The sequence below is a fragment of the Patiria miniata genome, unplaced genomic scaffold (assembly GCF_015706575.1).
Source record: "Patiria miniata isolate m_02_andy unplaced genomic scaffold, ASM1570657v1 HiC_scaffold_17, whole genome shotgun sequence".
Lineage (NCBI taxonomy): Eukaryota > Metazoa > Echinodermata > Asteroidea > Valvatida > Asterinidae > Patiria > Patiria miniata.
In genome coordinates this window covers 1,979,990-2,004,120 of record NW_024037055.1, presented here as the reverse complement: position 1 = coordinate 2,004,120, position 24,131 = coordinate 1,979,990, and the positions used below count along the sequence as shown (strand labels likewise).

At 40.5% G+C, this 24,131-nt stretch overlaps 1 protein-coding gene across 1 annotated transcript; it reads right to left on the bottom strand.

Annotated features, from left to right (window-relative positions):
• Nucleotides 1–266: 266 nt before the first annotated feature.
• On the bottom strand, nucleotides 267–23,195 carry LOC119723968. The gene is made up of 20 exons (XM_038194890.1): nucleotides 23,034–23,195; nucleotides 22,432–22,642; nucleotides 21,055–21,633; nucleotides 19,972–20,188; nucleotides 19,231–19,463; nucleotides 17,705–18,721; nucleotides 16,872–17,061; nucleotides 16,383–16,609; nucleotides 16,046–16,261; nucleotides 14,276–14,941; nucleotides 11,552–11,612; nucleotides 10,748–10,965; nucleotides 9,859–10,416; nucleotides 9,522–9,729; nucleotides 8,951–9,207; nucleotides 7,677–8,504; nucleotides 6,995–7,187; nucleotides 6,512–6,738; nucleotides 3,210–3,425; nucleotides 267–2,381 (listed from the first exon to the last, which is right to left on the bottom strand). The coding sequence occupies exons 2-20, from the start codon at nucleotides 22,593–22,595 to the stop codon at nucleotides 1,505–1,507; spliced, it is 7,152 nt and encodes a 2,383-aa protein (XP_038050818.1). The 5' UTR covers nucleotides 22,596–22,642; nucleotides 23,034–23,195; the 3' UTR covers nucleotides 267–1,504.
• Nucleotides 23,196–24,131: the final 936 nt, after the last annotated feature.

Below are 24,131 nucleotides of genomic sequence, written 5' to 3'. Positions count from 1 at the left end.
GCATGAACCATAGGGCAAGTTCGAGCAAGGACCAGTGGTTAACTAGTGGTTGGTTCATGACCTACCTAGCACATGCGCACTGAACTTGAAGTGCAAACGACAAACTAGTGTCATGTCCTGACCATCAGAAAATGGCAGTCACACAATGGCGACCCAAAGAGGCCGACCGTCCGAGTTGGAGGATTAACTAATTGATCAAAAATACATGGATGTTGATCACAAAGTAACAGACAAAGGCAAAAGTATGTGCAATATCAGAAAAGACAAATAATGCAAATTGAATTAGTGCTTCTTTGCTTACAAAATAATTAACCAGGGGAGAGCATGCAAATATGAATAATATAATTTAAATGACTAGTTACTGACAGAGCTAAGAACTCAGACTGGGGACCACTACGATGGGACACTGTAGTCTACTAGGCAATGTAAAAACTACTGGGTACAAGGGGGTAAAATTGGAACATACTCACAAGACTATGCAGACCATGAACCCTTTGGTGTAATGGTGGTGGTGGTGATGCAAATTAAAGAACACTGCGTCTTGCACAAAAAAAGGTTAAACTAGCCATACATGTACAGGCACTTAGAAAATAAGGAACTATGCACACTACCATGCCCCAGTCACAATTAAGTCCACGCCCTTCTGGGCTTTCAAAGGAGTTTGATAGTGCTGGGTCAAAATATGCACGAAGAATTTCACGAATGCTGATGCAGTGTGTCTTTCTTGCTTGGAGATATTTGCATAAACACAAAGTGCAGAGGTATACAGGCGAGGAACATATATCCCTAGCACTGCGAGAGTAAATAATAAAGACTACAATGAGAGCTCCATCTGTGGTTTGACTGCAGCCCAAATACTATCTATTGTGGATTAAGTAGGTTAAGTTGAACAAACTAAGCTCAGAAATAGTTTTGTGGCATTAATCTGACTTAAAAACAGGTGCAATACATGACTACCATAGATCACTGTGGCCAAAGCACTCTCTATAGTTTAAAGGTGCAATTGGGACAATAATAAAATCAAATTTTGTTACAATATTTACTAGACTAGAGTAGTCCACCCATCGTCGACTAGACAGAGTTCGGGCTAACATAGTCAAACTATGGTTATATATACATGTACCAATAGTTCTTGCATGAACCTGGCCTTATATGTGCTTTGTTTTAGGTCTCTAATGTAATTTTCTAGTTTTTGTATGATTATGAATAATCATTATCTATTGTGTATTGGCTGTATATGGAAATAAATGTTTATTTGAATTAAATTGAATTGCTTGCTCTGTTCAAGAATTTATTGTAGAAGTAAGCATGATAAATTTTCATATTAAGAATGCCCAAAACACATAGCATCTTGACATTAACATCACGTCTGTATAGCAGTAATACATCCCTCCTCTCATTGTAACCATTGACGTGGTATTTGTGCACAGTTCTCAGGCTGGAAGCAACATACCAAGGGTTAAACCTTCATCTGGTCTTCCACTTGAGGGTACTTGCATTTGTGTTACTGTATGGTACACTTGCTTTGTTGTTTTGGTTGTGACTGATTAGAAGATGTACGGGTGTATCCGCTCTGTGAGTTGGCGGAAGTTGAAGGGGTAGTGGTTGGGCTTTGGGTCCCGGGTCTGGAGGATGTGTATTGGCTTTGGGTTCTAAAACTAGATGTGGCATATGGGTTTTGGGTTGTGGAACTAGATGTGGCATATGGGTTTTGGGCTGTGGAACTAGATGTGGCATATGGGTTGTGGGTTCTAGAACTAGATGTGGCATATGGGTTTTGGGCTGCGAAACTAGATGTGGCATATGGGTTTTGGGTTCTAGAACTAGATGTGGCATATTGGCTTTGGGTTCTGGAACTAGAGGTGGTATATGGGTTCCCAACTGGTACTCGCTGGGCTGTGGCTGGAGGAACTCTGCTTCGTGGTGCAGGTGTGGGTGCTGGCTGGTACCTGGACACCTCGCTGTACTTGATCAGATATTCGGGGTACACCTGGTTTTTTTCAAAGATGACATATATCTCGGGATCTGCCGTGTCGTTCACACAGGAATCATACAGGTCTTCTAGTGGCTTCCGCGGGTCTTTGGGTGGCGGCCTTGTATATTCTGATTGGCCGGTTGTATAGGTGCCCACCAGAACTTTTGCGACGAACATATAGCGGTGGTTGAGATCGTCGGACTTGGTGTAGCTATGGGCGAAGACAGCGTCGCGGGCAAAGTAGCTGCCTTTGCCATACCGAGTACCAACGTTACTTCCGCTGAGTCGCCAGTCAAAATTCTGACTGCAGATGGCGCTGGCATATTTTTTAGATGTCGTTCCGTGAAACAGCTGCTCAGTACAGACAGCTTTGCTGCCATTTTTCTTCTTCATTCGTTCACTAATTCTGTGAGTAATAAGACCATTGATTATGTGTAGAAAAACGAACCAACAGTTAGCTAAATAGGCTTGTAGTAGGTGAGATATCCGCATGCATTTGTAGGACTGAATGATGTTCTTTTTTCATCTGAAAAAAGTCTGAGATTTGATTTGATTTGATTTTTCAAGCCTGTGAATGAACTTACATCTGGGCCGAGCGATAAAAGGTAAAAAAAATCCTTTACAAAATGTCAAATGAGTTTCCTCAATTGGTACTTTCTACAGTTAATCAGATAATCAGTTGATATTACTTTCTTGGGGAAAAAAAAAGACTGCCACCCAAAACACTGGAAAACAACAATAAACAATGACACTCCTTAATGGCAACAGATTGAATTGTTTAAATTGTAATCATTTCTACATACATGAATGAACATTGTGCTGCACTTTCACATCATTGCTGCTGTTGTATGGGCTCTATGCATAATCAATTAAGAGATGGTGCTTTTTAAAGACCACCTTTGAGAAACCAGCTCCATGAATTGGACAAATCGCATGGGTGTACTGGCTCACGTGCGTGTAGCTAAAAAGTACGCATTTTTTTTTCTTCTGAATGTGCATGCACAAGGCCATAGCGTCTTTGCGTGAGCGACTGCGTTTGGATGTTTCTCGCAGTGGTCTCCCCCAACTCCCCCTTTCTTGTTCATGAGCCCACACACAGAAATTTGGAAATACCATGTGCCCCCAAGTTCAATCTTTGCATAGATCACTGCAGATGTTGCCGACTTCAATACCTATGGTTCCAGCAACTCATACGCGTCATACTGCCTGAGCTACTGATGAAATCAATACTTACTTGTAGAAGTCTTCCCACAGCTCTAGGTTTTGTATTCTCTCGACAGAGACGATGGTTCCCTTGTTATCCATGGTGTCCCAGAACAAGTTGGCGATGACGGTGTATTCAGGGCTGGTGTAGTCCGTCAGCCTGACCAGTTTCATTTCTGTCTGTGTGCCTCGATTATCCCAGGTCGTTGGCACGACAACACCGCCTGTTTGTGCTTTAGAAAGCTCCCTGTACATTTTTAAAATTGAATTTGAATTGATACCAGTGAATACTAACACACACAAAAACTTCAATTTAAAAAACATTTTTTTTAACTTTTAAAAAAGCTTAACATCAAATTTCTAATCCTGGAAAAGTACTTGCCATTATAGTGAGGTACCTTAGTGAAAAAATCGTGACACAGTGGACAAAAGCACAATTTTTTCACCAAAGCATCTCCATGGTATACCTTTTCGAAAAAAAGACGGACGCAAAAAATTGGATGATGGGAAGGGCATGTATGACGTCATTATGACGTCATCAGCTAATTATTACATGAAAAAAATATAAATTGATAATAATCTTTAGAACTACAAGCATTACAGCAACAAATGTGGTATCAAATTAAAGGAGACAGCAAGCTCTTTTATTTGAGCGGTATGTCATGGGGATTGAATATAGTTAAGGGTGATTTTGTGGGTCAAAAAAACCTTTTTTTTGGTCAAAAGACATGTTTTTTAGGCTAGAATCATGGATTTTGGGTAGTCACATTGACACTTTGTTTAAACATGCATACAGTATGTGGTATTGTGAGATGTTGATTTTAAGTTCGAGAGAAAAGTTCAAATTCTATGCCAAAAGAGTTTTTGTAATTAATTATTAGTATCATAAATATGTTTAAACTTGTTCCAGAGATAAGCGGAAAAGTGAGGCATCTTATAGCGAGCTACATTAGTAACAAAAATGCTAAGGATCGTTACATGGTATTTAAAAGCACCATTTTTTTCACCAAAAGCTTTGCCAATGTGTTAGGATCAAAAATAGGGTAGGATGATAAAAATCAGATGACAGGAAGGGTACTTTATGAGGTAATTTAATGACGTCACAATATACTACCGAGCTTGTACAGTAATTAATTGTAGAAAATAAGGTCGTGAAGCGTTGTGATGAGATTCCAAGTAATTAATTTGACATTTTGAGGGTCAGGGAATTGAAGAGTGATATAATCAGTGACATTTAAGTAACAATAAGCTGATTTGCTGTTGCAGTGACGTCACTATTTTCAAATTTTCTTGAAAAATCTCAGCATTTTTGATTATGGACAAAAGTGCTACAATGACGGTATTTGTCACGCAGAAAATAAATTGTGTGAAATTGTGCGGCTCCTTGAATTTGGTCTTTACCACATCCATTTGTTTTGACCATTTACTATAGCTGGAAGACGTAACATTCTTATGTGTTGTATATTACGGGTAATGAGGTATGGGTTAGGAGCCAGACAGAAAGGAACGTGGTAACCTGAATAGATTAACAGAGTGGCCGGAAATGGTGATGGTACGTCTTTTAACAATGTATTACAAACGGGGGCCGCCCGATAGTCCGAAGGTCCAATAGTCCGAAGGTTCGATAGTTCAAATGCACAAAATTTCCATAAGGGGGGTTCATTAGTCCGAAAATGAAATAAGGTTCGTTAATCCGAACATTTGATGCAATAGTCCGAAGGTTCATTAATCCGAAGGTTCATCAGTCTGAAGGTTTATTTATCCGAAGGTTCGATAGTCCGAATTTAGAATAAGGTTAATCAGTCCGAAGGTTCAATAGTCCGAAACGAAAATAACAAGCCCGCGGGAACGGGGGGGTGCTGTGGGTGCTGCAGCACCCCCAACTTTTTGGATTGGGGTGCTGAAATATGCTTCAGCACCCCCTTCTCCCGGGCAAAAAAATGTGTTCCAGCCAGCAGTGTTCTACGACGTTGAAATTGCGCCGCTGCGCTATACATTATGCTTGCCCTAAAAATATGTCCGGCTAAGCGCGGCGCTTCGAACGTCTAGCACAAAGTAACACTGTAAAATATCAGGAGGAGGTATTTTCTAAATTTTCAGGCAGTGCAGAATCAATATTTCTCTCAATGTATCTAAAATCATGACATGTCTATGATATTTCCGCCATGGTGGAAGCTTTGACCCGAAAAAAATAACCTCGGCCATGACAATGGTGGCAAACTGGATTATGCTTGCCACGATTTTTTTCATTCGATCTTTCAACAGGGGCAAAGTTCATACCTTTCCCCTGAAGGTTTTTCTTTTCATTTAAAAGTTTCATTGACGTTGCTAGCATTCTGTACTCAACATTAACAAATATCAAGGTTCACACACATCCCAACCTAATAGGAGTGGGACGGGCTTCCATTGAAACTAGTTCCAGTGTAGTTTCGTTTTAATAAAGAAGCTATTCATGTATTACCCTTTGCAAGTTTTTTCTCATAAAAACTCAGTAGACCGATAAATCCTTGCCTAGCCCCAAACTTGCCACCTACCGATCATAAACATAAAGATGCATTTGGTTTGTTAATCTTTTATATTTGCCATTCCCTGTAACAAACAAATAACACTGCAAATATATCAAGAGCTACATCGTTTAGGCCTATGTGAATATTTTTATGAACAGAAATTCACCTGCTTCCAGTGGAACCATTTTGTTTTAACTTGAACCAAAAAACACCCTTTCGGATTTTATAAGTTTAAGTATACACTTCAGTATATTTCATCACAGTGCATCCAGAGTCCAACATTTTCAGGGGCCTTAAAGCAGGCCACGATTTTTTTCATTCGATCTTTCAATAGGGGCAAAAGTTCATACCTTTCCCCTGAAGGTTTTTCTTTTCATTTAAAAGTTTCATTGACATTGCTAGCATTCTGTACTCAACATTAACAAATATCAAGGTTCACACACATCCCAACCATGGAGATGCTTTGGTGAAAAAATGGTGCTTTTGTCCACTGTGTAACGATCCTTAGCATTTTTGTTACTAATGTACCTTACTATTATGTAAATATACATGTTCACTTTAATACCAAGCATGAACTAGCCTAAGCCTTTTTTGTCTTGATTGTAATATAAAACACAACAACTGTTGACTGTGTGATGTTGGACATGTTTTTTTTTTCCATTTGTTCTGTTCTGTGTTTTTACCCACCCTGCAAGGATGCACCTTGGGTTCCATGTGTCCCTCCGGTGTACAAAAACACAATGTCCTTTCACAGCAGTCGACAATTCAAATGATCATTTTTTTTTTGTTCAAAACTTCGTAACTCAAAAAGAAAAAAATTTCTCACTTTGCCAGTATCTTGCGTTCGTCCATGGCTACAAATTTGGGTCTTCGCCGGACTTCTCTGCGTGTACCGTATCGGACATTAGTCTGCTTCATTGCAGTGAAGTCCAGTGTGTATCGTTGAGTCCCAGCGGTAAAGTTGATGACCGACTCCCCATTTGTCCTCTCATAGTCCACAAACTTCTGCTCAATGGTGGCACTGTCGATGCCCGCCTGTAAGCCTTTAGCATTCTGAAAAATAAAAAAGAAAGGAACAAAAAAGATTTTGAGATAATACTTGGCAAAAATAAAAATCCAGTTTAAAAGAAACAGTTAAAACATAGTTAATTTCCAGACAAATCACAAGTGAATTTATAAGTATGTCGTTGTCACCGTTCATTTAAATAGCTTGTTTCTGATCGGTCAAGCCTTAAGTTTGCAGTTCCCTGTTATCAGTATCTTTGTTTAAAGAAAGAAAACACTACAACACATTCATTGTAAGGCAGACCTGTTCAGAGTATACAATCCATTTTTCTGTCTCGTCCTGCCAATACCAGATCCACTCGGTGCAGAATGCCTTCTCCCAGTTACTCTTCAAGATACTGGACGAGGTGGACAAGCGACGGAGGGGAATGTCAATCGTTGAACCATGCATGCGAGTTCCATCGAAATAGATGTACATTATAGGCCATGGCACACCACTGTGAAAAGAATATACTATTCAGTGTGATAATTGGAAGGAACTTTTCTCCGGGTGACAGAATTGTAGTCAAGTCCATCACAAGTCAATCAAAAGTTAGGTCACAAGTATCAGAGGATGAACAATAACAAAGAAATAATTTCTTCAATATTTTGCAACTTGACTTGAGATCAGATGAATTTTGATAGATCTGTGTGCACCTGACTACAACTCTGCAGGCAAATATTCATTATTCAAAGGTTCTCATGTAACAATCAGCTGCACTACTTGGGCTTCATTCAAGGCAGTGCTCCGACCCTCAAACTTATTCTATTTTAGGAACTCAGGAACTGATTTCTGAAACCAAGTTACAGCTTTTGTACATTAATTAAAGAAAAGAAAAACAAATAGATTATGTACGTAAATAGTGCATTGGCATGCGAGTTTTGGTCACAGCAGATGTGCTTCCTACACTTTCAAACTCTAAATACTGAAAAGCATATGAACATACCTGAAACTGTAATGCTCGTTGCATTCCACATCACAAAATGACCTCTCCACACGATCATTCTCAGTGGAAGGAATGTCCTGCCATTCCCTGACTTCAACCGTCGTGTCCAGGAACTGCCAGTGGTACGGGGTAGGGAAGTGACGCTTGTGAGTGTACTTATCATCCTGGTATATGCACCTGCCCCGTAAAAAGTACGGGCAGATATAGGTAAACTCCCTCTGGTTTGGACGACGGGTCGCCTGGTTGTCTTTCATCGTCATGGTTTCAGAGGTAGGAGAGACTGGTGGAAGAATCTGGGATGGATCTGATGGGTTCCTGGTCTTGGGTCGGACAACTTGGACACTTTCTTGAGGCTTCAAATAGGTTTGCAATGCTGGTTCCTCACGATCACCTAGATCACTGGCTCGTGCTTTAAGAATTCTGGCTAACTGCTCCCCAAATAGGACTTCTGGCTTCTTGGATGCGAGTAACTGCGCTCCCGCTTCAACAGGCTGGGGAGCTTTGGAAAGCCTCTCTGCAGCTTTTGGGAATTTTGTTTTCCTTCCCTCTTCAGAGGAAAGAGAAGCTCCAGTGTCTGACCATGCTGAGGGATGGGCCAAGGATTCAGCCTTCTTTGTTTTGACGTACAAATCCTTTTGCACAGACGAGGCTTTCTTTGAAGGAGGCATGTCTGTTTCCCAGGGCACGCCCAGTAAGCTTTCCGTACCCACTTCAGAGTTGTAAGCAGTTCGAGTATCTTGAAGACCCCCACACGATACTTTTCGGGTGCGAATGCTTGATTTTTTAGGAGCGCCGGATTCGTTTGGCCCCGTTCTGCCCACAGGATCACTTCAGGATAATAACAGGATGAAAAAGAACAGACTAAGTAGAAAAAATGTAAATAACAATATTTTCCATAGTTATGGGAGTCAACAAATTATTTCATGATGGGTTCAACTTTGACAGGACAAGCAAAAGGGTAAGATCTACCCAAACCTTGCATGGCTAATAGATACAACAATGACTCTCATTAATTAACCAAAAAGTGGGGGGAGGGCCTAAGAAAAGCACTGAGGGACATCTCCCCATTTGAATTATGGGGAAAAATAAAAAATAAAAAAAAAAATAAAAAATATGATCAGGAAAATAGACATACACAATGGGAGTGAATTGCATCAACCCTTGTGAATATCAGGAGATGAACAATTTCAGGCTCAACAGTTTCTTTTCTTGTTAAAGTAAGGAAATTTCAGCAACCCTTGAGGAAAAAAGTTTATAATCTTTGCGGATTAAACCTTGGGATAGAGAACTGCCAATATCTTTGTCCATCACAAGATCCTTGTTCTGATGATGGCTTCCACTTGGGTCTTCGTGCCAGGGGACGAGTGTAGTCCAGTGCTGGACTCGTCAGTTCCATTTGGGAAAAGTCAATCTGGCATTCGCCCAGCCTTGTAGTGACGTCGAGCTGAGGCGATCCTTTCTGAATCTCGAAGTTCAGATATTTCCTTTCAATTTCAAGGCTGCTTGACGAGGGGGAACAGGAATCTGACTTCTGTGAAAGAAAAAAACTATTTAAGTGGATGTAGCCATAATAGGTAAAATGTCATTCTTCTTTTTAAAAAAATACAAAATAATCAATATTTTAGTGGAAGGAGATTTAAAAAAAAAAGGCGGATAGATGGTTTGGGATTAAAGATCAGTGGTGCTCTTGAAAAAGTAGATTTTTTTCTTCTTGAATTTTGAATATCTATGATTTGTTTAAATTAAAAGAAAAAACAACTTTTTGTCCGATATTGGGTGTCTGCACCCCTCTGAATTTAAAGAAAAATTTTAGACACAAATTGCGCACAAAATGTGTCTTTATACCGGGAACTTGATCCAGTTTTGGTTGATGTCCTGCCAGTACCACGTCCACAGAGTGCTATGACCCTTCCGGGGACGGCCTGCTTCTGACACTGTGGAAAGACGTCGCACATCCAAGTCTCTGTCATTCCTGTGACTACTGACGCTGAAAGACTCCACGCCGAATGTTATCGTCACTTTGTAGAAAACTCTTTTCATGTTTTTCTCAGACCTGCAAGAAGTAAAGAAAATGTCTCCTGAGAAAGTGTCTGTTAAAAACTGAAATAATAACTAGGAGAGTATGCGACAGCGACACTCCTGAAGCATATGCTAGGGAACAACAATTGAAAGCAAGACTCACCAAGCAAGAATGGCTCCACTAAACTCTCCATTTTTGACATCGCAGAAATGTTCCTCGATTGCGTCATTTGGCTGCCGCGTGAAGTCCAGCCAGTCAGAGCGCCTTCCATCTCGAATCTGCCACTGGTAAGGACTGGAGCAGTGCCTGAAACCCTGGTGCGAGGAGGTGAACTTGCAGCCCCCGCTCACATAGAAGGAGCAGATCTTGAGATATTTGTCCAGCCAGGGCCGAGCTTGTTGGGTTGTCCGTCGGTAAGGCTCCTTCCCCCTTGAGTGATCTTCACTGTCATCACAATCACGATAATTATCTTGTGAAGATGTTTCATCACAATGCTTGAAACTCAGCAGGAAATTCATCAACTTTTCCTGGGGGTCTGACCTTCCCATGGGCGGCTTTCTCAGAGTCGCCGCAAAAAGCTCCCTGAATTTATGCAGTGACTGACCATTTAGGTGCTTAATCCTGAACTGTCTGCGGAACAAGGCTTGCGGTTGCCTGCAACTGAGGTCGTGGGAGAATTTGCAGGCACTTCCGGCTCGGCAAGACTGCAGTATGTAGTGACTGTCATGTACAAACAGGATTTTAAAAATCTGATTACTTGGAGTGAGGCAGTGTCCCTATTCCCCCCTTAGTTTGGTACGCAACTATAAAATGTCTGCACTGATTTTTCACAATCAGGGCGGGATATTTCTAAAAGTGGGAGGGGCCACAGTGCACAAACATTAAAAAATTTAAACAGTCACATTCAAAAAGAATTTCACAAACAGTCAGATCAAACCAGTATGTCTAGCAAGCCCTGTGACTGGTCATATGTCAGTCAACAGACAGTGCACAGACAAAGCAGGCCAAATATATGTCCCTGTTTTTAATTGCAAAGTACTTGATTGATTACCGGCAGATATGGAGAGAGTTACAGTAGTTCTCTCTGCTACAGCCGTCTTTGTAGTACAGATACGCTGTGCAAAGCTTCAGCTCATCTTTGGAGGACATTTTGTTGTTAGTTGTTACTCCTGTAGGGTCTGCCTCTTTTGCTACGTTGAGCCTTCTTGCCCGGCTCAGCCGTGATCTATGCTGATTATGATGAAGCCTGTAATTTGGCAAACTGAGGCCCTAGTATAGTGCAGAAAAAAATCAAGCAAAATCAAATCAGGCCAACTCTACTCACTCTTTAGCTGCCACATTCTCCAAAATGTCCATATAAAAAAAAAACGAAGGAAAGGTCCCCCGTCTTTCAACAGCCAAGTTCGAGGTCTCAATTCAATTTTTAAAGCTGACTTTTCTTCAACATTGAAAGAGAATTAAGCCAAGTGATTTGAATTTGAAGCCCAAGACTAGACTGGTATACATGTCTAATGTACGCATGTCTAACTTTCTGATAAAGATTGACTACACAATAGCATGTGGAGGGAATGTATAGGAACAGAGAGCGGGTACCAAATGTTTCTTTCGACTTTCTTTGCTATTGAGTCTATTTTCAACTGTAAAGATAGCCGTTAAAATCATGTTACAGCTGTCGACCCTCAACAGCCACTACGTGACAGCGCGTGCGTTGTCCAACGCAAATTGAATGCGAATGCGTCGAAATAGATCCTCGTCGTTTTAGGTGGACCATGTGGACTGATACATTTTTCTACAGACATGCTTATTATTATTAACACGGGTTAAAGCACACAATTTAAGAAGAATCACGACATACCACCGGAGCTACCACTTGACTCCACTGCGCCTTTGCAATAACAACATTTAATGTGCCCAAACTAAGACGAAATCATCCCCTCATAACCGAGAAAAGTCTTGCGCCTAGGGTGGAACCCATTTTCCGGAATGGAATTATTGCGCGGCTGTATATATTGCGTGCTTTGGGGAATCCCCGTTTTTTGTCTGAATGACGTCTAGAGGCAGTAGTAGAGGGCGCTGTACACAAAGCACAGGGGAAGGCGTGGTAACTCTGAGGAGGCTTAATTTTATAAAGAAAAGTTAAGTTTATAAGAAAAGTTTATTTCTGGGAATCCGCACGATTGCCGGCCGAGATATCACGCCTGGCCGAGTCCGTATCTGATCATGGAGCTGGGATGATCACCGTCTACGGTGTCAGTATGATCTTATTGCAATGAGATATTATCTCCGGATCCTCGAGGTTATAGAAGCAAGGTCTTAGACATTATTACACCTTCAGCCTAACACCTGAAATCATAGTTGCAATTATTTCCAGGCGAGAAATTTTATTAAATCAAAGCTTCGTCCTCGGCAACAAGTCTACGAATAAGAATGGAAGATTTGTTAGAACTTCACATAAAACCCAAACTCGCTAAAGCACCGTACATTTTAAAATTCGACAGATGAACATGCTGTTTGAATCGTAGTCAAAGGCGGGCCCAGAACCAAATTTTCAGCGGGGGTGGGGGGAGGGGGGGGGGGGGGGGGGGGGGGGGGCAGTTCCATCTGTTTTTTTTTTCTCAATTTCTAATTTCCTAGAAATAAACATGTATATTGAATACACGCCCTGCTAGGGGCGGGGTGTCCGGGGCATCCTCCTATACCGGAAGATTTGAAATCTACGATGCTTTCTTCTATATTCTAATACCTTTCGGAACTGAAGTTTTGCCTATTTCAATCAAAATGCAAGGTTAACCCCTAACAAATGTTTAATTTTACTCGAAAATCAAATTTTGCCCAATTTTGAATAAATGGCAAGGTTAATCCCTTAGAAATCTCAATTTTTCAGAAACATGAAAATTTGCCCTATTTCAATCAAAATGCAAGGTTACCCCTTACAAATGTTTAATTTTACCTTAAAATCAAATTTTTCCCAATTTTGAAATGAAAAATTGACATTTCTAAGGGATTACCGTTAGAAATCAATTTTTCAGAAAAATGAAATTTTGCAAAATTTTTATCAAAATGCAAGGTTAACCCCTAAGAAGTCTTAATTTTTCAGAAAAATTAAGTTTTGCCCTATTTCAATCAAAATGCAAGGTCTTACAAATGTTTAAGTTTACTCAAAAATCAAATTTTGCCCAATTTTGAATAAATGGCAAAGTTAATCCCTTAGAAATCTTCATTTTTCAGAAAAATGAAATTTCGACTTATTTCAATCAAAATTCAAGGTTAACCCCTTACATTTTTAGGTTTCTGACAAAAACAAAATTTCATCAAAGTTTGATTCAAATACAAGGTTAACCCCGTACAGTTTTAAATTTTCAAGAAATGTTGAACTTCAGCCAATTTTCATTCAAATGCACAGTTAGCCCTTTAACATTGATAATTTCCCAAAAAGTAATATTGCAAATTGTTTTTCATTAAACTGGCATAAAGTACAAACTGCCTTAAAATTAAATCAAATACACTTATTTCCACAATATATATATCAATGTTTGTAAATTGATTCCAACTAAAATGAAACTTTCAAAAGATCTCCAAAAATAATAGATGTCTACTTGAAACTACACTAATGTGCTAAACTACATTTACTAGATGGCTACACCTATATAATTACTCGGCTCTAGTCTAACATACGTAGGTAATATTACAGAAGTTTTAGATCACAACTATTCCATTTGTGACAATATTGCGATAAGGCTGCCCCTCCATCACTAGTGGATGCCTTAATTTCTTTGTCTGAATAAGAGAGTCATATTGACAATAAAATTAGCTCAAAATTTAAATACTGGTTGTACGTCACTATAAACCTGCAACAATATAATAGCACATTGGGCCTAAGCTCATGAATATGATTAATATTAAAACATCCAAAATTCATTTTTACTTCAAAGTCAAACTGGTATCATGTTTGGACCACATGTTTCATGTTTGGACCAAATTTAGTCTACTAGCACTCCATTATTTCATGGATATAACAAATCCACACAGAAAACAGAATGAAATGAGGTCATTGTAACTGTAAATAAGTGAAATTAATTTTACATTTGAACAATTAATTATTTCATCATTCTATTGTAATGTACACAGTCAAATTGAACAAAGGAACTAAACACTTCAAGGTAGATATATTAAGTACATGCTTAAATACAATCATGATATTTTTCAATTAGAACCTAAACCTTCCAACAGATACTCCAAAATATGTTGGGTTTTTTAACAATCTTTTATAGGATTGAAAGATACTGTTTTACTATACATAAGCCTCTCTGAGATATGGTGGACACAATATATAGGAGGGCGCTATTAGGTTTGTGGGTAAAATCTACGTGCGTCACAGGGCAATTTTTGTTGATAGTTGGTCCCCTCTTTTATATCAAGAATGCCCAAAACACGTAGCATCTTTACACGAACAGCAAGTCTACAGCAGTAATATGTCCCTCCTCTCTGTGTACATTGATGAGGGGGTACTTGTACAAAGTTCTGGAAACAAACAAACCAAGGGTTAAACCTTCTGGCATTTTACTTGCATTTGTGTTACTGTATGGTGCACTTGCTTTGTTGTTTTTGTTGGGACTGATTAGAAGATGCACGGGTGTATCCGCTCTGCGAGTAGGCAGATGAAGTTGAAGGGGTAGTGGTTGGTCTTTGGGTCCCAGAATTGGAGGGTGTGTATTGGCTTTGGGTTCTGGAAGTAGATGGGTTTTGGGTGGTTAGAGTAACTCTGCTTCGTGGTGCGGTGCTGCCAGACATGTAGGTCGGAGCAGTCTGGTACCTGGACACCTCACTGTACTTGATCAGATATTCGGGGTACACCTGGGTTTTTTCAAAGATGACATATATCTTGGGATCTGCCGTGTCGTTCACGCAGGAATCATACAGGTCTTCTAGTGGCTTCTGCGGGTCTTTGGGAGGCGGCCTCGTATATTCTGATTGGCCGTTTGAATAGGTGCCCACCAGAACTTTTGCGACGAACATATAGCGGTGGTTGAGATCGTCGGACTTGGTGTAGCTATGGGCGAAGACAGCGTCGCGGGCAAAGTAGCTGCCTTTGCCATACCGAGTACCAACGTTACTTCCGCTGAGTCGCCAGTCAAAATTCTGACTGCAGATGGCGCTAGCATATTTTTCTGACGTCGTTCCGTGAAATAGCTGCTTGGTAGAGACAACTTTGCTACCATTTTTCTTCTTCATTCGTTCACCCTTTCTGTGAGTAACAGAAAGATGTGTAAAAATGAACCAACAATCATTGAGGTGAGAAATTTGCAAGCAAGCATGTTCTACTGTTATCTGAAGAAGTCTAGGATTTCTTTTTCTTTTTCAAGCCTGTGAACGAACTTACATGCTAATACTTACAACATACTTAATCCTAATATTTACATTTCAATAAGAGGTATAAAAAATCCTTAGTAATCCTTGTAACAATTTAAAATGAGTTTCAACTGTTATTTTCCACTCAAACATTAACTCAGCTGATATCATGAAGTCAATTTTGCTATTTTGAAAAAATGCCATGATAAAAGAAAATCATAAGGTATGCTAATCGTATAACGATGCTTCATTTGTTTTTGTTTGTACACGCATAAATGACATAATTCTGCCCTTTCAAATATTACATGTATTAAATCCAGCTCTTAAAGAGGTTGTGGAATGCTCGAAGACATTTCCGTCATTTTTCGGGTATATGTAGCCTAAGGTGTGATGAAATAAAAACGACTATTGTTTCTGTCATGAAATGAGTACAAAAGGTACTTTTGAGAGCTGTTTTTCAGTTCCAGTTTCGACCCGAACGTGCAACTGTGTAAAAGTCGTCGTTGCGGGCAGCAAACAAAACACAGTAAATCGTGACGTAATAAACAGGACTCCCGATGCACAGTAGCATACACGAGTCCTGTTTATTACGTCACGATTTACTGTGTTTTGTTTGCTGCCCGCAGCGACGACTTTTACACAGTTGCACGTTCGGGTCAAAACTGGAACTGAAAAACAGCTCTCAAAAGTACCTTTTGTACTCATTTCATGACAGAAACAATAGTCGTTTTTATTTCATCACGCCTTAGGCTACATATACCCGAAAAATGACGGAAATGTCTTTGAGCATTCCACAACCTCTTTAAGAAAGCTGTGTTCTGTATGCCGGTTCGAATGCTGTTGACATTTTGAAAAATGAAATTTTGAAATATGGGAATACCATGTTCGCCCAAAAACTTCGCATAACTGCCGATATTGACGACTTCAACGCTTATGATTCCAGCAACTATTAGCATTGCTAATACACATAGCTACTGACAAAATAAAAAGTGATACTTACTTGTAGAAGTCTTCCCAGAGTTCCAGGTTTTGTATTCTCTGGATGGAGACGATGTTTCCCTTGTTATCCATGGTGTCCCAGAACAAGTTGGCGATGACGGTGTATTCAGGGCTGGTGTAGTCCGTCAGCCTGACCAGTTTCATTTCTGTCTGTGTGCCTCGATTATCCCAGGTGGTTGGCACGACAACACCACCTGCTTGCGCTTTAGATAGCTCCCTGTACATTTAATGAATTTAAATTGACTTAATTTGAATACCAAAACACACATAAAAACTATTAAGAGATCATTAGCATTAAATTTCAACCAAACAATTTCCTGTCTAAAAATGTTGCTTACTTTGCCAGCATCTTGCGCTCGTCCATGGCAACAAACTTAGGTCTTCGCCGGACTTCTCGGCGTGTTCTGTAATGCACATTAGTCTGCTCCATTGCAGTGAAGTCCAGTGTGTATTGTTGATTCCCAGCCATAAAGTTGACAACTGACTCCCCATTTTTGCTTTCATAGACCAGGAACTTCTCCTCAATGGCGGCACTGTCGATGCCTGCATGTATGCCTTTGGAATTCTAAAAAAAAAGGGAGAGAAAGGAATAAAAAAGGTTTGGCGATAATACTTAGCAAAAGTAATTGTCAGAAAGAAATAGCGAAGTCTAGTTTAAAACAAATATTTAAACCATTCAATTTCAAGACAAAAAAACAAAAAAAGTTTTTGCAAGTTTGCGATTGTCACAGTTAGCCTTAAGTTGGCAGTTTCCTGGTATGTCAATGTCAAATTTGTACCAAGAAAGATGATAGATATTACAAAGTATTAATTGTAATCATGCAGACCTGTTCGGAATACACAATCCATTTTCCTGTCTCATCACGCCAATACCAGATCCACTCGGTGCAGAACGCGTTCTCCCAGTTGCTCTTCAAGATACTGGACGAGGTGGACAAGCGACGGATGAGAATGTCAATTGTTGATCCATGCATGCGAGTTCCTTCAAAAAAGATGTCCCCTATAGGTGGTACACCACTGTAGAAACAAGAGTAAAATAGTTAAAAGGACGCTGTATACATGTATGTCATTCAGGGGAATGTAAGATGCACAAACAATCAATGGCCATTACCAGATGGAATTAGTCAAGTCCATCACAAGTCAAACTACATGTCCGTCACACATGAAAAGGAAGGACACAGGTAATACAGGCATGCATGCCACTGGGAATTTAGAAGGAAAAAAAAAACGAGGAAATTCCAAAACACACAAGACTCTTTACAGTGTTTTTCAATTTGTAGCAGCATTCATGAGAAGTAAACAAATGAGAAAATCAGCAGATCTGAAGGAAAGTTCCATATGCCTGAAGTTATAAGATATGAACAGTGACAAAATCGTGAGTAGCCTCTGTCATAGACAACTTGAATAGTTTGTAGAGTTATTGAAATGATATTACACAAACATAATGCCACAAAAACAAAATGTACTAGTTAGGCTTTTTCTGGGCAGAACTCCAACCCACGAACTTGTGTTTCTTGAGCTGTTTGATTTCTAATGACCATCAGTGAATCAAACCAACGCAGATATGTGGGACATTAAATTACTACCCAGAAAAAATCAAAAATTAACTTGATAATTATAGTTTGATTATAAGATGTGTGTGAAAAGAATGCAAACTCACCTTAAACTGGAATGGGTGCCGCGTTGCACATCACAAAATGACTTCTCCACATGATCGTTCTCAGCGGAGGGAAAATCCTGCCAGTCTGCTCCGTGAACCATCGTGTTTAGGAACTGCCACTGGTACGGGGTAGGGAAGTGACGCTTGTGAGTGTACTTATCATCCTGGTGTATGCACCTGCCCCGTAAAAAGTACGGGCAGATGTAGGTGAACTCCCTCTGGTTTGGACGACGGGTCGGCTGGCTGTATTTTGTCAATGTGGTGTCAGAGGTGGAAGAGATCAGTGGAAGGATCTGGGATGGACCTGATGGGTTCTTGGTCTTGGGTCGGACAACTTGGACACTTTCCTGCGGCTTCATGGAGCTTTCTTGCAACACTGGTTCCTCATGATCACCTAGATCAATCACCTGGTTGTCTTTCATCAATGTGGTGTCAGAGGTGGAAGAGATCAGTGGAAGGATCTGGGATGGACCTGATGGGTTCTTGGTCTTGGGTCGGACAACTTGGACACTTTCCTGCGGCTTCATGGGGCTTTCTTGCAACACTGGTTCCTCATGATCACCTAGATCACTTGCTCGTGCTTTAAGGAAGCTGGCTAACTGCTCCCCAGATTGGTCATCCGTTAATGCTTTAGGCTTCTTGGATGCGAGTAACTGCGCTCCCGGTTCAACAGGCTGGGGAGCTTTGGAAAGCCTCTCTGCAGCTTTTGGGAATTTAGTTTTTCTTCCCTCTTCAGAGGAAAGAGAAGCTCCAGTGTCTGACGATGCTGAGGGATGGGCCAAGGATTCAGCCTTCTTTGTTTTGACGTACAAATCCTTTTGCACAGACGAGGCTTTCTTTGAAGGAGGCACGTCTGTTTCCCTGGGCACGCCCAGTAAGCTTTCCGTACCCTTACCCACTTCAGAGTTGTAAGCAGCTTGAGTGTCTTGAAGACCCCCACGTGATAGTTTTCGGGTGCGAATGCTTGATTTTTTAGGAGCGCCGGATTTGTTTGGCCCCGTTCTGCCCACAGGATCACTTCAGGATAATAACAGGATGAAAAAGAACAGACTAAGTAGAAAAAATGTAAATAACAATATTTTCCATAGTTATGGGAGTCAACAAATTATTTCATGATGGGTTCGACTTTGACAGGATAAGCAAAAGGGTAAGATCTACCAAAGCCTTGCATGGCTACTAGTTACAACATTGACTCTCATTAATTAACCAAAAAGTGGGGGGAGGGCCTAAGAAAAGCACTGAGGGACCTCTCCTCATTTGAATTTTGGGGAAAAATGAAAAATAATTTAAAAAAAAATTAATAAAAAATATGATCAGGAAAATAGACATGCACAATGGGAGTTAATTGCACCAACCCTTGTGAATGTAAATCGTCATACATATCATCATATCAGGAGATAAACAATTTCAGGCTGAACAGTTTCCTTTCTTGGGGGAGGAATAAAGTAAGGCAATTTCAGCAACCCTTGAAGAAAAAAGTTTATAATCTTTGCGGATTAAACCTTAGGATAGAGAACTGCATATACCTTTGTCCATCACAAGATCCTTGTTCTGATGATGGCTTCCACTTGGGTCTTCGTGCCAGGGGATGAGGGTAGTCCAACGCTGGACTCATCAGTTCCATTTGGGAAAAGTCAATCTGGCATTCGCCCAGCTTTGTAGTGACGTCGAACTGAGGCGATCCTTTCTGAATCTCGAATTTCAGATATTTCCTTTCAATTTCAAGGCTGCTTGACAAAGGGGAACAGGAATCTGAATTCTGTGAAGGAAAAAATGATTTTAGTGGATGTAGCCATAATAGGTAAAATGTCATTCTTTTTTTAAAACAATACAAAATAATCAATATTTTAGTGGAAGGAGATTAAAAAGGAAAAGCGGCTGGATAGTCTGGGTTTAAAGATAAGTAGTGCTCTTGAAAAAGTAGATTTTTTTCTTCTTGAATTTTGAATATTTATGATTTGTTTTAATTAAATGAAATTGCTAGTTTTTGTCCGATATTTAGAAAATTTTTTAATTTTGCGCACAAATGAACCCACCTGGCAAGAGCCGAATTAATGTCAAGCCCCAAATAATTCAAATGTAATTCAACATATTACCGGCAGTGGATTGTTTGTTTCAATGTCTAATTCAATAGTGAATAGCTTTTAAATCTGTTGTTGAGTACATCTTGAAGTCATGTTATGTTGTTAAGTGGATATCTTTAGATATTTGCGTGTTTTTTGCTTTCATAATAACAGACAGGAACGGTACAAAATGTGTCTTTATACCGGAAACTTGATCCAGTTTTGGTTGGTGTCCTGCCAGTACCACGTCCACAGAGTGCTATGACCCTTCCGGGGACGGCCTGGTTGTGCTTCAGACACTGTGCAAAGACGTCGCACATCCAAGTCTCTGTCATTCTTGTTGTTATTAATGACACCGAAAGACTCCACGCCGAATGTTATCGTCACTTTGTAGAAAACACTGTTCATGTTTTCCTCAGAACTGCAAGAAGTTAAGAAAATGTCTCCTAAGTAAGTGCTTGGTTAAAAACAGAAATAATAACTATGAGAGTATGCAACAGCATCCCTTCTGAGGCATATGCTGGGGAACAACACTCGAAAGCAAAGAGGCCAGGAAGCATTTGTAAACTGGAATAATGCCAATTGAAGACCAATCTACTCTGCCCTGCCTAATAAGTGGGCAACAAGTGTACTTCTTCAATGCCATACTACATATCACGACCATGCATGCATGTCCGCTTAAAGGGAATGTACATCATTGGCTTTTGCTGTAATTTTCAGAAATGAACCATTTGAGGGGTTAGTATAATAGATCAAATATTGTTACACTGACATGTTTGAAGTTTTGTGTTCGAAAATGCTGGAAAAACCAAGAAAAACAAAAATGTTCAAGTAGTCTGGTTCCTTGACTCCATTAAAGATAAAATGGACCAATTTATAGATGCCGGAAAATTGTAAGGTAAGGGAACCAGTCTAGCTGGCCTGCACCTGTTCATGAACATGTAACCAATAGCAAACAAAATTTGGACTGAAAAAAGTGTAAAGTTGGAGCAGTAATTGAAAAATAGTTAGGTTTTTCCAACGGTGGTCGGCCGACCACCGTTGGAAATGTATACAAAAATACCATTTTCTTGAAAATGACTTCACGCCAGGCGCCATAATTTTACAGGATGCTTTAGACTGTCATTTACCAACAGCCTATTAAGGTATTTCGTAAAAACTTGGTAGTTTTATTTTTCGATGTTTGCAAATGTTGTATATTCCCTTTAATGATGCTACACAAAAGGAGACTGAGCAGCATATTAGTTCAGGTTTAAAAGTGACTGCCACATTTTGAAGGAAACTCACCAAGCAAGAATGGCTCCACTGAACTGTCCATTTCTGACATCGCAGAACTGTTCCTCGATTGTGTCATTTGGCTGCCGCGTGAAGTCCAGCCAGTCAGCGCACATGCCATCTCGAATCTGCCACTGGTATGGACTGGAGCAGTGCCTGAAACCCCAGTGGGAGGTGAATTTGCAGACCCCGTCCACAAAGAAGGAGCAGATCTTGGGCTGTTTGTTCTGCCACGGCCTAGCTTGTTGGGTTGTCTGTCCGTATGGCTCCTTCCCCTTCGAGCAATCTTCGTTGTCATCATGATAATTATCTTGTGAAGATGTTTCATCAGCAAGCTCGAAACTCAGCAGGAAATTCATCAACTTTTCCTGGGGCTCTATCCCACTGTCCCCGTGCTCTTCCTGGTCTGAGGTTTCGGTGGGCGGCTTTCTCAGAGTTGCAGCAAAAAGCTGCCTGAATTTATGCAGCGATTGTCCGTCTAGGTGCTCAATCCCAAATCGTCTGCGGAACAAGGCTCTTGGTTGCCTGCCACTGAGGTCGTGGGAGAATTTGCAGGCACTCCCAGCTCGGCAAGGCTGCAGTATGTAGTGGCTGTCAGGAATATACAAGATAAAAAATTCAGTCGAAATTGAATGGAACATCCACCTATGTGCCATTTTACATCTTACTCCTGTTTAAAAATGAAGTACTTAGCATAAATGTAACTTGGCCAGTGGGAGGCCTCTTGATTTGTGCACAATTTCAAACAACACAAAGCAATTTTCTGCTCAAAAATTCTGAAAAGGGGTGGAGTGGTGCACAATGCCCCCCCCCCCCTTTAGTTTGGTACGCAACTATAAACTGTCTGCATTGATTTTTCACAATCAGGGCGGGATATTTCTAAAAGTGGGAGAAGCCTCATCTGTATAATATCATGCAGCATTATTTCACTTTTACATGCCAGCGACTCGACCACATTTTAGCAGCGTCCTTCACAATTCAGCTTCTCAGCTTCACTTAAGGATGATTAGCTTCCCAAATTATTATTAATATGATTTTATCTTACATAGCACAAAACCAGAAAATAAAGGTTTACGATATCTCAATAAGGAGCTAGCCTTGAAGCTGGATTAACAAACTGGATGCGCATATCAGAAGTGAACATTGTGAGCATTCTATGTTGTTATCAGTGGCATACACCAGGGAAATGCGCAGGGGGGGGGGCATCATGGTTCCCCCAACTCAAAGCTTGAGGCCCTCCCTCCCCCAACTTGTGTTCCTGCTCAGAATTTGGGGAGGGAAGATAAGACTTTAAATAAGTTGTTGAAAACCTGTCAAGTAACCCCTCGAGAAAATGAAATGGGGCTAAATTATACTGTTTTTTTTATAGAAAAGTACTGGATATATTACCGGCAGATATGGAGAGAGTTACAGTCATCCTCTCTGCTACAGCCGTCTTTGCGGTACAGATACGCTGTGCAAAGCTTCAGCTCATCATTGGAGGGCATTTTGTTGTTTCTCCTGTTGGGTCTGCCTCTTCTCCTACATTGAGCCTTCTTGCCTGGCTCAGCCATGGTCTATGCTGATTGTGACGAAGCCTGTAATTTGGCAGACTGGGACCCTAGTGCAGAAAAACAAGCAAAATCAAATCAGGCCAAATCTATACTCACTCTTTAGCCGACAACATTCTCCGAAATGGCCATAAAAAAGCGAAAATAAGGTCCCCAGTACAGTATTTCACCAGCCAAGTTCGAGGTCTCATTTTATTTTTAAAGCTGAAGTTTCTTCAACATTAATATTGAGAGAAGCCACTTATTTCAATTTGAAGCAAAAACTTTCCTAACAGTAACAGTCAAGTGATCCGGCACTGTCGATTATCCAGAATTGTTGCAGTGCACTGCAGTCAGCTCACTGTACACTCTAGACCCGTGAGCACAGACATGCTTGATGCTACGCCACGTTCACGGATAAAGTTAAAGCACACAACCAATTCAAGATGAATCGCGACATACCACCGGAGTTAGCACTTAACTCCACCGCGCCTTTGAAGGCTTTGTCTCCGTCTGCTGCTAATGCATGAATGTTAGGGGGTGGAACCCATTGGGAATGAAATTATTGCACGGCTGTATATTGCGTGCTTTGGGGAATCCCCGTTTTTTGTCTGAATGATGTCTAGAGGGCGCTGTATACAAAGCACAGGGGAAGGCGCGGTAACTACGAGGAGGCTTAATTTAATAAAGAAAAGTTTATATATAAAAGAAAAGTTTATTTCTGCGAATCCGCACGATTGCCGGCTGAGATATTATGTGTGACACAAGGAAAGTCGATCACGCCTGGCCGAGTCCGTATCTGATCAGGGAGCTGGGATGATCGTCGTCTACGGTGTCAGTATGATTGCAATCTTATTGCAATGAGATATCATCTCCGGATCCTCGAGGTTATTACATAATGGATTATAGAAGCAAGGTCTTCCAGACAATATTACACCTTCAGCCTAACACCTGGGATCATAGTTGCAATTATTTCTAGGCGAGAAATTTTATTAAATCAAAGCTTCGTCCTCGGCAACAAGTCTACGAATGAGAATGGAAGATTTGTTAGAACTTCACATAAAACCCAAATTCGCGAAAGCACATACATTTAAAAAAAAAGGAACATGCTGTTTGAATCGTAGTCAAAGGTGGCCCAGAACCAAATTTTCGGCGGGTGTGTGTGTGGAGGGGGGGGGGGGGGGGGGGAGCAGTTCCACCTCGAAAGACATATTTGCTTTTTTTTCTCTTAAATAATGAAAGGTTTGCGGAAACACCATGTGCGAATAATTTCTCAACTAAGAGAATGGTTCTGAAAAGAACCAGAGGTATAAACTCTCCTGGAGACGGTCAGAGCATACTGGCCGGAACGTCGAGTTCATACCTCTGGTTCTTTTCAGAACCATTCTCTTAGTTGAGAAATTATTCGCACATGGTGTTTCCGCAAACCTTTCATTATTTAGTATCTCCACCATGCAAAGCCTCAAATCTTACTTTTTTTTCTTCTTCTCAAGTTTCTATTTTCATAATATTTATACATGTAAAATAAATATACATGCCCTGCTAGGGGCGGGGTGTCCG

What these genes read in the sequence shown, in the direction of transcription:
- LOC119723968 (XM_038194890.1), bottom strand. Translation starts at nt 22,595, where the DNA reads ATGGCTGAGCCAGGCAAGAAGGCTCAATGTAGGAGAAGAGGCAGACCC. An exon ending in AACTCTCTCCATATCTGCCG is followed by an intron (nt 21,634 to 22,431) that starts GTAATATATCCA and finishes TATTCCTGACAG; the next exon opens with CCACTACATACTGCAGCCTT. An exon ending in AAAACTGGATCAAGTTTCCG is followed by an intron (nt 19,464 to 19,971) that starts GTATAAAGACAC and finishes TTTCCTTCACAG; the next exon opens with AATTCAGATTCCTGTTCCCC.